We start from the raw sequence: 18,535 nt of genomic DNA, 5'->3' as shown, positions 1-18,535 counted from the left end.
GCTGCTTTTGCAACAGCTAATGGGGATACTAATAAAATACCAAATACCAACAACAACAAAAATAAGCCAGTGAGGAATTATTGACAGGGTAGGAAGTTAAGTTTGTCAGTGTTTCCAGGTGACCCTAATTAGATGTTACATTACATGTTTTCATACAGCTAACAAGCCAACATTCATGCTTCACCTATTCCTCTCTGATAAGATACGTTGCACAAACATGCTTATCTAGGCCTACACCAGCACTGGTACCAGGCAGTATTAACTAGCCATGTTTGCTCTGACTCTTAGTACATTTATCAAGCTAGCGATTACATTAGCGTCTGAGACCAATTATTTTAGCAACACCCTAGCTAAGAAAATAAACTAGCAAATAGTAAGATACACAAACAAAGTGTAATTCTAGAACGCTTGTGGAAAGCAGCAGGTCATCAACATTGTTGCATCCATCTGACCATGCGGAGTGAACGGCAAGAAAGTGCTTGTGGTCGAACAAAAGCTCTATCCTTGAGTGACAGGGCTTGGTGTGGTTAGCGGCATGTAGCAGCATAGGGAGTGATGACTCAAGCAACAAATGGAGTGAACTATAAAAACAAACATACGTGCCGGAGTTCCGTATCACATTTAACAAACCTGACTTTGAAATACCATTACAGAAGGTCAAGTAAAAACTCAAACCGGTCCGTGCATCAACACTGGTAATATAGTAAAATACAGTCTACTGCCCAGCCCTACACTAGGCATATAACCAAGAAACTACGCCCGTCGGAGAGCTGGAAGCTAGCCAGCTCAATAAAGTGTAAAACATTTACACTGGGAATATACTGTTAAGTGAAGTGCCATGGTAGGGTGTTGGGTGTCATGACAAACATGCCCAAATGTAGAGCGTTCAAACTCTGGTAACATTAACATTACAGTAGTGAAGCCCACAAAATCTGGGGTTTTATATTGGCTTTTTGCGAAGGGTATTCGTCAAGCTGTGTCATTCAAAAACATAGGTTACTACTTCGTAGCTACGTTTTATTGGTTGGGTTGTCACGGACTGGTCCAAATTCAAGTTTCGCCACTCCATTTTAGCCAGCTAACTAGCTGTGTGAGAGTACCTGATGTCGTTCACTGAGAGAGAGTGCAACCCTACCCCTAACAAGAACTGTTCACTGAGGCAATGCTTGGGGCGAGAGGCAGTACCCTGTCAGCGGCAAATTTTGTGGTCAATGTTTTTCCTTTCAAGTGACAACTACCAGAATTCAGTGGCTACAGCTCTACAATCGATGATAACATAACTAATACCAATATATTGAAAATGTCCTATGTCGTTTTCCAGCTGGCTGGCATAAGGCTGCTAAAAATGTTTTTCTGGAATCAGCGCAGTTTGTCCTCTTAAAAAATAAAAAAAAATGTGGTGCTCCTAAATTTTGTTTGGTGCTTACATTAATGTTATTTCCTCAAATTTAAGAAATCAGCTTCATGAGTATATTTGTAGGGCTGTTTTAAGCACAACCCATACAGAAAATGTATTTTACTTTATTATAATTGTTTTGCTATAATAAAACAAATCGGCAGATACAGTATATTGGTTATCTGTGAATATTTCCACTAAAATCGGATCCAAAAATCCCATATCAGCTGTGAACAAGTAAGCATCACGATTAATGTGTGAACAAGTGGTGCAGTTGACCACATATTAATATCGAACTGAAAAAGCTCTTCTGCAATCCATATTTTTAAAATAAGATATATTTTCGCAGGCTGCTGTCACACGACAAAGAACAGAATGTGGTCCTGAACCATTTCATCAATCTTAGTGTAGGGCAGACACCTAGCCTAAATTTTGCCAAATGAAACTGGCTGGTTGATACAACCTCGTATTGGCTACAATGAGCTGTAAGTGTCAGAGACAACCAGTTACATGAAGCCCGAAATGCAAAAAAAATTACTAGCGAGCAGTCGAGAATTTGGCTAGCCAGCTCAGCTAACGTTAGCCAAATTAGTAGCAAACGTTAGCAAGCTAGGTTTAGTTAGCTAGTTATGAAGTTTCTCGTAGCAGAGTACTAAGACGGATTTTAAAAATAGCGAACATGGTAACACAATGCTAACTAAAGCAAGTCAATTATCTTGATTGAATAAAGTATATTACCTTGACGAAGGGAGGACATGTCCATGTTGTTCAGGTCCTTTCACGGCAGACTCCACATCCAAACGACACATCGAGGCAGTTCGAATTCCGCTTTTCCTTCTCACCGACGACTTATCGTAGGATACAATAACCCTTTAACCCATATCATTGTTGTTCTTTATTAGTTAGTTAGTTCTTCCAGTCAGTTCACATTTAACAGTAAATTGTTGTCCACAGCAAAGTAAGAAACGTGTGAGACCGCCTAGGGACTATTCAACGCTAGCTAGCTGCATGCCGCTCAATGAATCAGCTAGCGGAGACAAGAATACAGTTATAGCTAGCAAAAAAAACATATACTGTTAGCTACATTATGCTAACAGGCCTTTGAAATTACAAAAATCTTAAGACTTTGAAAGTCGAAAAGTGAAAGTCTGGACATTCCTGGCCAAAACTCCTCTATGGCAGGCATCAAATTAACTGAAGAACTACCTCCAGTACCGTTCAACACTCTGGTTACATTGAAGTTGTAACCTACCCGAAGCGAATCAGGTAGGAGAACCTTGAATGGTCCAATGAAATTTCAGGCCCGCCTAGTAACTACGTCTGATTGGCAAAGTAGAATCCCCCTACCTTTAACGCTGCAATATGTAACTTTTTGGGGCTACACGGCCAAAGTCACATTTCAATTGAGTTATAGATCTGTTATTCTCATTGAAAGCAAGTTTTAAAAGCCGTATATGTGTTCTATGTGCTGGGTTTCTATGATGCCCGTTCTTAAGTTTCCCTTTTTGCGTATTTTATTTTCGGTTTTGTACACCAGTTTAAAACAGCTGAAAATACAATATTTTTTGTTATGGAAAATATATTTCACAGCGGTTTATGATTTGTATTTGTATTTATTATGGATCCCAATTGGCAGCAGATACTTTTCCTGGGGACCAGCAAAATTAATGCCTGGTATATACAATTAAAAACGTTGTATTACATTTCACAACACATTAAGTGTGTGCCCTCAGGCAACTACTCTACTGCGACATATCTACAACATAAAATGTACGTGTTCTTGTGTGTCTGTGCCTGTGTTTCTTCACAGTTCTCGCTGTTCCATAAGGTGTATTTTTATCTGGGTTTTTTTAAATCAAATTTTACTGCTTGCAATGAGTTACTTGATGTGGAATAGAGTTCCATGTAGTCATGGCTATGAAGTAATGTGCACCTCACATAGTCTGTTCAGGACTTGGGGACTGTGAAGAGACCTCTTGTGGCATGTCTTGTGGGGTATATGATTCTCTACACAATGACTGCTTGTTTTGTCACATAAACTGAAATTAAGCAAACTATTAGAATTTTTGCAACCAGGAAATGGCGGAGCGATTTATGCATATTGCACCTTTAATTAGTTAACTTTAGTTCTACTGCCTTGCAAGGAGATGATTCAAAGGGCATTAAATTTTTTGGCAGATAATAGCAGTGATGAATAAGTATGAGGAAAAATGTGAACTGCGTTTGGGCCAATTGGCCAATCTCAGGTTTTATAAGAAAAACACATTTTGAATCTTTTGGATAATTTTTTCTTTTTCAGAATATGGTATGCTGCAGCCCCAGCAAGGGTGACAAAAAATACATGGTCACATGACCAGTTCCTAGGCCATCATTGAAAATAAGAATTTGTTCTTAACTGGCTTGCCTAGTTAAATAAAGGTAAAAAATATATATATTTACCATCACAGACCGGACCTACAAACAAAAATATAGCCAACCAATATCTAGGAGAAAGAAGACAATAGGCATGGTTTTTGTATATAAAAAAAAACAGGCAACTGCTCTCATGTACCACATGCTACAGTATCCCCCCTCTCCAGAAGCATCCATGTGCCCATGCTCCATAAATGTCTCCCCTAGGCATCCCACCACTGCCACCAGTGTAGCTGACCAATATCTAGGAGAGAAGTGTCGTACAGGGGGGCAATCTTACAATCCTGCGGACAGAGATGAAAGCTCTAACACCTACGCCAATAGCCCAGGCAAAACAATTGCAAGGTGCATTCAATGGGATTTGCAGTAATTTAATTGCTTTAAAGTTACAATGCAGCCGTTTTGATCTCAGTATCAAATCATTTCTGGGTAACAATTAAGTAGCCTACCTTACTGTGATAGTTTTAAAATAAAATTGTCAATAATAAAGAAGAATAGCATCTTAGATAAGAGCAATTTCTCAAGCAAGAATTTAGCTCGGACTGTCTGGGAGTGGTCTGAGAGGGAAGGGAAAACTGAAAATGAGCTGTTATTGGTAGAGCGGTTTGGAACTGTCTTTTTTATTGGTCTATTAACTAATTCAACAGGCAGGCCAAAACTCCATCAGGCTGACATTTCAGGCAGTCTTTTTAACAGCTCTTACACTAAAAGGGCATTATCATAATTTTCACAGTATTATTCTAACCTCATAGTGTATAAATACACAATATATACAAAAGTATGTGGACACCCCTTCAAATGAGTGGATTCAGCTACTTCAACCACACCAGTTGCTGATAGGTGTATAAAATTGAGCACACCGCCATGCAATCTCCATAGACAAACATTGGCAGTAGAATGGCCTTACTGAAGAGCTCAGAAACTTTCGATGTGGCACTGTCATAGGATGCCACCTTTACAACAAGGCAGTTCGTCAAATGTCTGCCCTGCTAGAGCTGCCCTGGTCATCTGCAAGTGCATTTGTACATGAACACAAGATAAATGTTTATCACATATAATTTTCATGTGTCTGTAAAAGATGAAGAATTGAGTTAGCTGTTAGCCACTTTTCATTAGCTTCAGTGCTATTTCTCCCTCGGGACACCTAGCATAGCAATATCAAGCATACAGTTGCATTCTATTAACTTTATTTTATATTTAAAAAGTACCCAATTGTCTTACTTGAGTAAAAGTAAAGATATGTTAATAGAAAATGACTAAAGTAAAAGTGAAAGTCACCCAGTAAAATACTAGAGTAAAAATCTAAAAGTATTTGGTTTTAAATATACTTAAGTATCAAAAGTAAATGTAATTGATCAAATTTACTTAAGTATCAAAAGTAAAAGTATAATAATAAAAAATTCATTCTATGAAGCAAACCAGCCAGCACAATTGTATTTTAATTTTTTTTATGGACAGATAGCCAGGGGAACACTTCAACACTCAGACATCATTTACAAACGAAGCATTTGTGTTTAGTGAGTCCGCCAGATCAGGTAGAAGGAATGACCAGGGATGTTCTCTTGATAAGTGTTAAGCATTCAAAATGTAACAAGTACTTTTGTGTGCAGGGAAAATGTATGGAGTAAAAATTATTTCTTTAGGAATGTAGTGTAGTAAAAGTCAAAGTTGTAAAAAATAAAAATAGTAAAGTAAAGTGGTCATGTGTTTGTTACTTTTGTGTTAGTTGCAGTTTCACATTGTGATTTAATAAGGAAACTTCCAAAACGGAACCCTGCTTCTCACGGAGTTATTTAAATGAGTGTTTAGCTAACTGGATAGCTGGATAAGGGCTACTGTACATTTAGCCAAAGCAGAAGTAGCCCAAGCCAGAGCAGCTTATGCGAGGAGAGAGATAGACATTAAGGTTGAGAAGGCCCGCCTCGAAGCTACCTTGGATGCCCTGCAGGAAGAGGAAGAGAAAGATGCTGCACAAGCTGAGGCATAAATACTGGAGGGAGTTTTAGCGGAAGTAGATCTTGGTTTGGCCGGCAGGGTCTCACCCTCAGTCCCACGTCAAAAACGCCTTCAGCGCACATTAGACTATGCGATAGACCACGCTAGCCTTAGTTCAAGTCAGCAGTTCAACAGAGTGAGAGACAAAGAACCACGTGCCTCTGCCGACAGTTACATCATGTAATGTGCGCTGTGCCACCAAACAAACAGACAGACGAATAGCTTGAACCAGGTCATATGACCCTTGCCACTGTGAGCAAGGTCAACAACCAGAGGAATGGAGGGATAAAATAAGAAAGTCACCAGCAGTCTCCTACTCGTTCCCATGGGAACCCCTGTAGAGCCTCTACCCCTGTAACCCCCACCACCTACAACCTTGCCAAGTACCTTGCCCGCAGCCAGTTGGTCGCTACAGGGTTAACCACATGCGATGGGCTTGGAAAGCCTCCTTCCATAATACCACATCAGAGCTAGGCCTTTCAGCGGGAGAAGACCTTGGCTTGGCTCACAGTCTTCCGAGAGGGCATGATGATGCTCTGGGAGAGACTTGAGGAAAGCTACGGCTCACCCAATGCGATTGAATGGGCTCTCATTTGCCAAGTTGGAGAACTTCCCCAAGGTGACAAATAAAGAACCCCAGAGACTCTGTGACCTTGGAGATCTACTATTGGAGTTCGAAGCTGCAAAGCAAGATGGCTACCTACCTGGCCTATCGTACCTGGCTGTAGGATAAAGGCAGTCTATGTCAGACATCCGCCAGCAGTGCTGATGATGCTCTGGGAGAGACTTGAGGAAAGCTACAGCTCACCAAAAGCCATTGAAAGGGCTTTCTTTGCCGTGTTGGAGAACTTCCCCAAGGTGACAATTAAAGAACTCCAGAGACTCTGTGAACTTGGAGATCTACTATTGGAAATCAAAGCTGCAAAGCAAGATGGCTACCTACCTGGCCTATTGTATATAGCCTCATTATTGTTATGTTATTGTGTTATTTTTTATTATTTTTTACTTTAGTTTATTTGGTAAATATTTTCTTAACTCTTCTTGAACTGCTCTGTTGGTTAAGGGCTTGTAAGTAAGCATTTCACGGTAAGGTCTATACTTGTTGTATTTGGCACATGTGACAAATAAAGTTTGATTTGATTTAGAGGTCGACCGATTAATCGGAATGGCCGATTTAATTAGGGCCGATTTCAAGTTTTCATAACAATTGGGAATCTGTATTTTTGGACGCCGATTTGGCCGATTATTATTATTATTATTTTTTTTTAGACCTTTATTTAACTAGGCAAGTCAGTTAAGAACACATTCTTATTTTCAATGACGGCCTAGGAACGGTGGGTTAACTGCCTTGTTCAGGGGCAGAACGACAGATTTTTACCTTGTCAGCTCAGGGATTCAATCTTGCAACCTTACAGTTAACTAGTCCAACGCTTTAACCACCTGCTTTACATTGCACTCCACGAGGTTACGCGAATGCAGTAAGAAGCCAAGGTAAGTTGCTAGCTAGCATTAAACTTATCTTATAAAAAACAATCAATCAATCAATCACTAGGTAACTACACATGGTTGATGATATTACTAGTTTATCTAGCCTGTCCTGCGTTGCATATAATCGCTTAAGTACACGTTGCTCCAACCATAAACATCAATGCCTTTCTTAAAATCAATACACAAGTATATATTTTTAAACCTGCATATTTAGTTAATATTGCCTGCTAACATGAATTTCTTTTAACTAGGGAAAATGTGTCACTTCTCTTGCAAACAGAGTCAGGGTATATGCAGCAGTTTGGGCCGCCTGGCTCGTTGCGAACTGTGAAGACTATTTCTTCCTAACAAAGACAGCCGACTTCGCCAAACGTGGGATTATTTAACAAAAGCGCATTTGTGAAAAAAGCACAATCGTTGCACGACTGTACCTAACCATAAACATCAATGCCTTTCTTAAAATCAATACACAGAAGTATATATTTTTAAACCTGCATATTTAGCTAAATGAAATCCAGGTTAGCAGGCAATATTAACCAGGTGAAATTGTGTCATTTTGCGTTCATTGCACGCAGTCAGGGTATATATGCAACACTTTGGGTAATTTGTCAGAATTTTACGTAATTATGACATAACGCTGAAGGTTGTGCAATGTAACAGGAATAACGTTTTGTTTTCGAGATGATAGTTTCCGGATTTGACCATATTAATGACCTAAGGCTCGTATTTCTGTGTGGTATTATGTTATAATTAAGTCTATGATTTGATAGAGCGTAAGCATTCATTCAAAATAGCACTTTCGTGGATTTTGCCAGCAGCCCTTCGCAATGCATTGCGCTGTTTATGACTTCAAGCCTATCAATTCCCGAGATTAGGCTGGTGTAACCGATGTGAAATGGCTAGCTAGTTAGCCGGGTGCGCACTAATAGCGTTTCAAACGTCACTCGCTCTGAGACTTGGAGGAGGTGTTCCCCTTGCTCTACATGGGTAACGCTGCTTCGAGGATGGCTGTTGTCGATGTGTTCCTGGTTCAAGCCCAGGTAGGAGCGAGGAGAGGGACTGAAGCTATACTGTTACACTGGCAATACTAAAGTGCCTATAAGAACATCCAATAGTCAAAGGTATATGAAATACAAATCGTATAGAGAGACATAGTCCTATAATAACTACAACCTAAAACCTCTTACCTGGGAATATTGAAGACTCATGTTAAAAGGAACCACCAGCTTTCATATGTTCTCATGTTCTGAGCAAGGAACTTAAACGTTAGCTTTTTTACATGGCACCTATTGCACTTTTACTTTCTTCTCCAACACTTTGTTTTTGCACTATTTAAATCAAATTGAACATGTTTCATTATTTATTTGAGGCTAAATTGATTTTATTGATGTATTATATTAAGTTAAAATAAGTGATCATTCAGTATTGTTGTAATTGTTATTATTACAAATAAATAAATAAAACAATCGGCCGATTAATCGGTATCGGGGTTTCCGGGCCTCCAATAATCGGCATCGGCGTTGAAAAATCATAATCAGTCGACCTCTAATTTGATTTACCTGGACACATCCAGAGGGGTGAGCACTATCGTTGGGAAGCTCCCGTATGGCCTGCAGGAAAAGTGGACATCATACAGGTCAAAAGCTAGAAAACAATGTCACCTTCCCTCCATTCTGGGTGTTCGCCAACTTTATTCGTAGGGAAGCCAAAGTCAGGACCTCCAGCTTCAACCTTTTCTCCTCCCATTCGGCACCTGTCAGAATAGATAAGCAAGACAGACATGGGAAGACAATATCTGTCCACAAGACACAAGTGTCTTCAACTGAGAACACAGGGAATCAGAAGAAACCAGTGGATTTGAATAAGCACTGCCCCATCCACAACAAGCCCCATCCGTTAAGGAAGTGTAGAGATTTCAGAGAGAAGTCCCTGGAAGACCGCAAACAGTTCCTCAAAGAGAACTCTGAGTTTCAGTGCTGCTCTTCCACAAATCATCTTGCTAAGAACTGTAAGGTAACAGTGAAATGCAACAAATGAGAATGCGACCGGCACCTCTCAACACTCCATCCCGGCACTGCTCCATGGAAGTTAAACTCATCCCCTTCCTCTTTAGAGTGTGGTGGGGAGGAAGAGGAACCGGCCACTCAGGAGGTCACATCTAAGTGCACCGAGGTGTGTGGAGAAGGTATGCCTCATTAATGTGTTCCCCAATGGACGTAGTGAAGAATCCAGAAGGATGTATGCTATACTGGATGAACAAAGCAATCGGTCTCTAACAAGATCAGAGTTCTTCGACATCTTCAAGGTCAAAGGTAGTTCATCACCATACACACTCAAGACGTGTGCGGGACTCACAGACGGCAGGAGGGCCTGTGGTTACGTTGTGGAGTCAGTCGATGAGAAGATGAGTTTCCGCCTTCCCACACTCATCAAATGTAACCAAGTCCCTAACAATCGCTCAGAAATTCCCACTCCAAACACAGCTCGCCACCACAGTCACCTGAGACGCATCGCAGATGAGATCCCACCTCTGGATCCTGACGCAGACATACTTCTCCTCCTAGGCAGAGATGTCTCGAGAGTACATAAAGTCAGGAACCAAATCAACGGTCCAGACCACGCTCCATTCGCCCAGAAGCTAGACCTAGGTTGGATTGTCGTCGGGGACGTATGTCTCAGAGGTGTCCACAAACCATCTCAGGTGAGCTCGTTCAAGACATCCATCTTGGAAAATGGTCATCCAACCTACCTCAGCCCATGCAACAGTCAGGTTAGGGTGAAAGAGAAGCTCAGTTGCAGAGCACAGTGGCAGATCCTCAACGAGCCAAACCTGCAAGACAAATCACTGACACTTACCAGAAAACCTGGGTTATCAATCTTCTGTCGCACCACGAGCGATCACAAACTTCCTTCAGATCATGGACAACGAGGTCTACCAAGACAGCTCCAACAGCTGGGTCACGCCCTTGCCCCTCCAGACACCCAGACAATGGCTGCCTAACAATAGGGAGTACGCTTACAGTCATCTCACCTTACTCCATCATACTCTAGAAAAGCGGGCTCAGATGAAGGAGCACTTCCTAGAGTTCATGCAGAAAATGCTCATCAACGACCATGCAGAGATAGCTCCACCACTCCAGGAAGGTCAAGAATGCTGGTACCTCCCTTTGTTTGGAGTCTATCATCCTAAAAGACAGACCAGATCTGTGTAGTGTTCGACTCAAGTGCACCATTCGAAGGAGTCTTCCTCAATGATGTTCTCCTCACAGGCCCCGATCTCAACAACAGCCTGCTGGGTGTACTCATGAGGTTCAGGAAAGAACCCGTGGCTATCACTGCTGAGATCCAGCACATGTTCCACTGCTTCGTGGTGATGGAGGATCATAGAGACTTCCTCCGCTTCCTGTGGTATCGCAACAATGACCCCAGTAGTGACATACATAATGCGTGTCCATGTCTTCGACAATAGCCCGTCCCCTGCTGTGGCCATATACGGCCTAAGGAGGGCTGCCATGGAAGAAGATGACTTTGGCCGCAATGTGAGAAGGTTAATCGAACCTGAGTTCTATGTCAATGAAGCACTGAAGTCATTCACTACCGAAACAGAGGCCATCAATGTCCTCAGTGGAGCACAGGAAATGCTTGCGCTATCCAATGCTGCACAAAATTGCCTCCAACAGTCCTGTGGTGATGGATGCGTTTCCCCCTGACGACCGGGCCAAGGACATTAAGGATCAAACCTCTTCACTGATGAACTCCTCCTACAGTTCAGTCTAGGAGTCTCTTGGAACATCACAGCAGACATATTCACATTACAAGCTGTAGATGACAAGAAGCCAATCACGCACAGGGGGTTGCTCTCTACGATCAATAGTCTAGATGATCCACTTGGCTTCCTAGCCCCTGTCACCATACAAGGCAGGCTACTCCTCAGAGAGCTCTACTTGAGCGCAATATTGGGATTCATCCTTTTCCGCAGACATGGAAGAGGAGTGGAACAAATGGAGAGATTCACTTCAAGACTTACAGGAGCTCCAAATACCTCGCACCTACACATCTTCCTCTACCTCTAATGCTCAGCTCAAGGAACTTGGTGTCTTCGCAGATGCATCGGTGAAAGCTAGCGCAGCTGTAGCTTACCTGAAGGTCACCACTCAAGATGAAAAAGTGAAGTCGGCTTTGTCTTTGGAAAGGCCAAGATGGTTCCCTAGCCAGAGCTTACTATCCCCAGACTGGAACTATGTGCAATCGTACTGGCAGTCAAGATCGCTGAGTTGATAGTTAAAGAGATAGATCTGAAGATTGACAGTATCACATACCCTCCGGACAGCAAAGTGGTGCTTGGGTACATTCACAACTAAACAAGGCGGTTCTACGTCTATGTGAGCAGCAGAGTTCAGCATATCTGGCAATCCACGTCCCCAGATCAAGGGAGGTACGTGCCCACAGATCTCAACAGCTGACCATGGGTCAAGATCCATTACAGTAGCCCTCCTCAGCAACACGACATGGCTGTAAGGACAAGCCTTTCTTCAGAATCCAGCCCTGCACTCCTCCAAACCTCTAGAGTTGTTTGACCTTATAAACTCTGCTTCTGACTCTGAGATACGGCCACAGGTGACTATTAATGTCTCCAAGAACATGTTGAGCTCAAAACACTTTGAGCGTTTTGCCAAGTGGAACAGCCTCATGAGGACAGTAGCACACTTAATCCACATAGCTCTGATCTTCTCTCAGCCGGCACAAGAAAGCAGCTGCCATGGATGGCACATCTGTTGGAAGAACCCCACTGAAGAGGAGCTGGAAAGAGCCAAAGTCCTTGTGATAAGGAGTGTCCAAGACAAGTGTTATGCAGAGGAATGTAGGTGCATAGCAGCAGAATGCAGTCTTCCTACTGACAGCAGTCTACGAATGTCACATCTGCTGCTGCAACACCCCCTAGTGGACATCCGGTGTTTTCTTGGCCTGCATCCATTTCCCCAGTACACTCTCTCTCTCCCTCTCTCGCTGTGTGTTTGATTGTGTGGTTGGGGAGAGGTGTGCTGGAGTCAGAGCAGATCCCCACCAACTGCATCCCGTTCCATAATCAAGACCTCTACAAATACTCAGTCCTGCCACTTCCACTCTGCCAGAACGTAATCTCTGTAATCTGTCTGAGTCTGCTCTTGGGTTCCCCTGTGCTGCGCCGCCTAACAGTACGATCTGGCCAAGAGATGAACCCAGCAGACTCTGCTACTCTCCACCAAACTCTCGTTGGTCATGGCGCCCTGCTCGAGCAACATGACCAAGCCCTGAAAGCCCTTCTGGAGAACATCAAGGAGTTTTCACGGAGCCTGTCTGACCTTCGCCCAAAGCTCACAACCTGTCCCAAGTGCTTCCTCTCTGCCCCGGGAGCCGTTTGTTCCTACTCCAGAGCGCCACGATGGAAATCTCGGAGCTTGCAGAGCTTTTCTTAACTTTTCTTCACTGTTCACTGGTATTTGAGCAACAGCCCTGCTCTTATGCTAGTGAACGAGCTAATATTTTGTTTTTGATTGGTTGCCTCTGTGATGCAGTGCTTTCCTGGGCCACTGCTGTGTGTGAGAGACAGTCACCCATCTGCTTCTCCTACAGCAGATTCACAGAGGAGATGAGGAAGGTCTTCGACCATCCGGTCTGCGGAAAGGATGCCGCTAAACGACTCCTGTTCCTCCGTCAAGGCTCCTAGAGTGTTGCCTGGATGGCATGTGAGGTCCGCACCCTCGACGCAGAGAGAAACTGGAATGAGGAAGCCCTTCAGGGAGCATTCCCGGAACTCACTCACTGAGACCCTCAAGGACGAGTTGGTGTCCAGGGAGGAGCCTGATGATCTTGATGAACTCATTTCTCTCACTATCCGCATTGACAACCGTCACTGCAAGCGTCGGAGGGAGAGGGTAGGTAGGGTTGCATGTTCCTTAACATCTGCTTCAGTGCCTTGCTCTTCTCCTCCGACTGCATCCCAACCCCAGGCATGTTCTAAGCCTGAACCCATGCAGCTCGGCCGGACCCATCTATCTCCAGAGGAGAGGCAGTGGCATATCGATACTAGGAGCTGTCTATACTGTGGCCAGGTTGGCCACCTGGTCTCCACTTGTTCCCCGCGTCCAGTAAGAGGAGGCTCGGCCATTATGGGGGAAATACTGTTGAGTCAAATCACCGGCCCATCTTCCCCCAGATCCCTGTTTGAGGCCAACTTTGTGTGGCAGAGCCAGGCTTTCCCTCTATCTGCTCTTATAGATTCATGTGCCGACGAGAGCTTTCTGGACCGAGGTGTTGTTAACCAGTTGGGCCTGGACACTGTTCGACTTAACTCACCTCTCTATGCCAACGCTCTCAATGGTAAGCTTCTCTTCCGTGTCTGTGAGAACTGTTCCAGTCACCCTGAGTCTCTCTGGGATTCACCAGGAAAAGATCAGTTTCCACATAATCAACAGTCCCTACTCTCCCCTGGTTCTGGGCCATCCATGGTTAAAACTACACAACCCACAGATTGACTGGGCTACCGGGAGGATAACTACTTGGAGTACATTTTCCTTTTGTCTGTATTCTGCCCTTCCACCTGCCTTGTTTGTACCCCAGTCCATGCCAGAACCCCTGGACCTGTCTTCTGTTCCTCCAGAGTATCACGATCTAGCTCCTGTGTTCAGTAATGGCTGTACAACTGGCTATTGACCTCCAGCCTGGAGCTCCTCTCCCCAGTAGCAGGTTGTATAACCTCTCTCGCCCCGAGCAAGAGGCTATAGAGAAATACATCCAGGATTCCCTGGCTGTCGGACAGGTCAGGCCTTCTTCCTCTCCTGTGGGAGCTGGGTTTTTCTTTGTCAAGAAAAAGGATGAGTCACTGAGGCCGTGCATAGACTTCCGTGGGTTGAATAGTATCACTGTCAGGAACAAGTATCCCTTGCCACTCACCAGTTCTGCTTTTGCCCCCCTCCATGGTGCCACGGTGTTCACTAAACTCGACCTCCGGAATGCCTACCACCTTTTCCGCATCAGAGAGGGGGACGAGTGGAAGACGGCGTTTAACACACCACTTGGACACTTTGAGTATTTGGTCATGTCGTTAGGTCTCACTAACACCACTGCTGTTTTTCAGAGCCTGGTTAATGATGTTCTGAGGGATGTTATTGGACGCTTTGTTTTTGTCTATGTGGATGACATTCTAGCTCTTTGTTAAGGCTGAGAAATGTGAGTTTCATGTTTCCTCTGTATCCTTTTTGGGTTACATCATTGCACAAGGACAGCTACAAATGGACCCTGCCAAGGTCATGGCAGTCAGAGTGGCCTGTGCCTGCTAATCTGAAGCAGCTACAGTGTTTCCTGGGGTTTGCCAATTTTTACAGATGTTTCATCCGTGACTACAGTCGTTTGGCAGCTCCTCTCACCTCCACCTCAACTCCGTTCCACTGGTCCCCTAAGGCAGAGGCAGCGTTCCGGAAACTCAAGCACCGCTTCACTTCTACTCCAATCCTTACCCAGCCAGACTCAGAACTCCAGTTCGTCCTCGAGGTGGACGCTTCCGACACCGGGGTAGGTGCGGTCCTGTCTCAACGTTCACCCTCTGATGAGAAGCTCCATCCATGTGCCTTCTTGTCCCGCAAGCTCTCACCTGCAGAGGTACATTTTGACATAAACGGGAACTTCTGGCCGTGAAGCTGGCTCTTGAGGAGTGGCGTCACTAGTTAGAGGGTTCGGTTCTCCCCTTCATTGTGTGAACAGATCACAAAAACATATCCTCATCCAGACCGCCAAACGTCGGAACTCTCAGCAGGCCAGGTGGGCATTGTTTTTCGGAAGATTCAACTTCCCATATCGCCCTGGATCTAAGAATACCAAGCCTGACACCCTATCCCGTCAGTTCACCGCCGACAACACAGGTTCTGAGCCAGAGACCATTATGCCAACCAGCTGCATCGTTGCCGCTGTCTGCTGGGAGATCAAGTCCAGTTCTCCAGGCTCAGCAGAACCAGCCTGATGCAGGTAACGGTCCTAGTAAGGCTCTGTTTGTGCCAGATTCAGTTCGCTCTGAAGTTCTTCAGTGGGCCCATTCTACTCACCTCACCTGTCACCCTGGCATGAACCAGACTGTCGCCTTCCTATGTCAGCGATTTTGGTGGCCCACCATAGAGAAAGACGCTCGGGAATTCATCTCAGCCTGCTCGGTCTGTGCCCGGAACAAAACCTCCGCCAAACCTACGTCCGGTCTTCTTCGCCCTCTTCCCATACCCAGTCGCCCCTGGTCACACATAGCTCTGGATTTTGTCACTGGCCTTGCCCCATCTAACAGTAATTCAGTCATCCTCACTATTATCGACAGATTTTCCAAAGCGGCTCACTTCATTCCCTTCTCCAAGCTTCCTTCCTTCAGGGAGACTGCGGACCTGCTGGTATCCCATGTGTTTCGGCTGCATGGCATCCACATTGACATCGTTTCTGACAGGGGACCCCAGTTTACATCCCAGGTATGGAGAGCTTTCTGTTCAGCGCTTGGTATTAATGTTAGCCTTTCATCTGGATATCACCCCCAGACTAACAGCCAGACCGAGCGGGCCAACCAGGAGTTGGAGACTGCCCTACGCTGTGTGACTTCGGCTAACCCTTCCTCCTCAAGTGCGCAGCAACCCTGGGTGGAATATGCCCACAACACCCTCATCAACGCCTCATCCGGTATGTCACCCTTTGAGTGTGCTCTGGGTTACCAACCCCCTTTGTTCCCTGCCCAAGAGGTCGAGGTAGCGGTGCCCTTAGTCCAGGACCACATGCACCGTTGTCATCGCACCTGGAGGAGGGCCCGGGCTGCTCTTCACCGTGCCTCCACCAGGACCCAATCCCAAGCTAACCGTCGCCATGCTTCAGCTCCAGTCTACACTCCAGGTCAAAAGGTATGGTTCTCGTCTAAGGACTTACCCTTGAAAGTGGCTTCAAGAAAACTAACCCCAATTCATTGGTCCATTTGAGATTGATCGTATCATTAACCCCTCTGCTGTGCATCTGAAACTCCCAGATTCTCTCAAAATCCACCCCACCTTCCATGTCTTTGATTAAACCAGTCTGCTCCAGTCCCCTGTCCCCTGTCCCCCCCCCCCCCCCCCCCCGCAGCTGCTCCTTCACCCCCTTGGCTCATCAATGACCATCCTGCCTATACCATCCGGCGGCTTTTGGATGTGCGCCGTTGGGGTCGCGGTTGGCAGTATCTAGTGGATTGGGAGGGATACGGGCCTGAGGAGCGCTGCTGGGTGCTCCGTCACATTCTGGACCCATCCCTCTTACAGGATTTCCATACCTCGCACCCTGACAAGCCGTGTTGTGTGCCAGGTGGCGCCCGTGGGGGGGGGGGGGGTGCTGTCACATCTGCTCCTGCCACACTCCCTAGTGGACATCCGGTGTTTCCTTGACCTGCAGCCATTCCCCCAGTACTCTCTCTCTCTCTCGTGTGATTGGAGACAGGTGTGCTGGAGTCAGAGCAGATCCCCTCCAGCTGCAACCTGTTCCATAATCAAGACCTCTACAAATACTCAGTCCTGCCTCTTCCACTCTGCCAGATCGTAATCTCCATTCAGTCAGTCATGCTTCTAGCTGTTTGTTCTTATTTAACCTCTCTGGGATCGTTCGGGACATGAGCGTCCCACCTCACCAACAGCCAGTGAAATTGCAGGGCGCCAAATTCAAACAACAGGAATCTCATAATTAAAATTCCTCAAACATACAAGTAATATACACCATTTTAAAGATAAACTTCTTGTTAACCTCTTACATCTAGACGTTCTGCTAGCGGAACACCTGCTCCAATATCCAATGATGGGCGTGGCGCGAAATACAAACTCCTCTAAAATCCGAAAACTTCAATTTCTCAAACATATGACTATTTTACAGCATTTTAAAGACAAGACTCTCGTTAATCTAACCACACTGTCCGATTTCAAAAAGGCTTTACAGCGAAAGCAAAACATTAGATTATGTCAGCAGAGTACCCAGACAGAAATAATCAGACACCCATTTTTCAAGCTAGCATATAATGTCACAAAAAACAAAACCACAGCTAAATGCAGCACTAACCTTTGATGATCTTCATCAGATGACACTCCTAGGACATTATGTTATACAATACATGCATGTTTTGTTCAATCAAGTTCATATTTATATCAAAAACCAGCTTTTTACATTAGCATGTGACTAGCATTCCCACCGAACACTTCCGGTGAATTTACTAAATTACTCACGATAAACGTTCACAAAAAACATAACAATCTTGTGAAGTTGTTTCAGGCTTGTATTGTGAAAGGGGATCGAATAAGAGCTGTTTCAACAAGTGGTCAAGCTGAAAGACATTAGTTTAGTCTCGTGCGTGGCCGTGAGCAAGACGCTCGTTTTCTTTCCTTTCTAATGACAACGGAATTGTCCGGTTGGAATATTATTGAAGATTTATGATAAAAACATCCTAAAGATTGATTATATACATCGTTTGACATGTTTCTACTAACTTTAATGGAACTTTTTGGACTTTTCGTCTGGACTTTGTGCCCGCGCTTTGTGCATTTGGATTAATGGACTAAACGCATTAACAAAAAGGAGGTATTTGGACATAAAGATGAACTTTATCGAACAAAACTGTCATGACGTTGGAAGCCTTAGGAAGTGCAATTTGACCCCACAGACACAGGATATTGGATAGGCAATCACTTAAAAAAAATACAAACCTCAGATTTCCCATTTCCTGGTTGGATTTGTCTCAGATTTTTGCCTGCCATATGAGTTCTGTTATACTTACAGACATTATTTTAACAGTTTTGGAAACTTTAGTGTTTTCTATCCGACTCTATCAATTATATGCATATCCTAGCTTCTGGGCCTGAGTAACAGGCGATTTACTCTGGGCACGCTTTTCATCCAAAATTCCGAATGCTGCCCCCTATCCTAAAAAAGTTAAAATCCTGTATCCTGCTGTGCCGGTTTCCCTGCCTGATGCTGTTTATCCTCTCATTGCAGTTTTGCCGCTCTGACTCTATTTCCTGTCTCCTGTTCCACATCTCACCACCCTGCTACCCTGTTCTGGATTCAGCTCACCACCACTCCCTTGGATTCTCCTCCGGACCTGTTTACCCTGTCCCAACCGAGCTCACTCCAATCTCATTCTCCACATCTGGTTTCCTACAACTCATCTGAGCTTCCCCGGGTCTGCACTCCATCTCTCCCTGTGTTACAATAAATACCTTGGTTCATTCA

General features: G+C 44.6%; 1 protein-coding gene and 1 long non-coding RNA gene across 2 annotated transcripts in view; one reads left to right on the top strand and one right to left on the bottom strand.

The window, feature by feature from the left end:
* Nucleotides 1-2,619, bottom strand: part of LOC115195318 (SERTA domain-containing protein 2) — a 26,527-nt gene extending 23,908 nt beyond the window's left edge. Inside the window, exon 1 of the mRNA XM_029755098.1 lies at nt 2,135-2,619. Coding sequence (XP_029610958.1) covers nt 2,135-2,205 — 71 coding nt within the window. The 5' untranslated portion in view covers nt 2,206-2,619. The remainder of the gene's footprint in view (nt 1-2,134) is intronic.
* On the top strand, nt 2,572-18,535 carry LOC115195328 (uncharacterized). The gene is made up of 2 exons (XR_003878672.1): nt 2,572-2,662; nt 18,299-18,535. It is a non-coding gene; the product is annotated as an uncharacterized LOC115195328 (long non-coding RNA).

This window comes from Salmo trutta, chromosome 1 (assembly GCF_901001165.1).
Source record: "Salmo trutta chromosome 1, fSalTru1.1, whole genome shotgun sequence".
NCBI classification, from domain to species: Eukaryota; Metazoa; Chordata; class Actinopteri; order Salmoniformes; family Salmonidae; genus Salmo; species Salmo trutta.
This window is presented reverse-complemented; position numbering and strand designations above follow the sequence as displayed.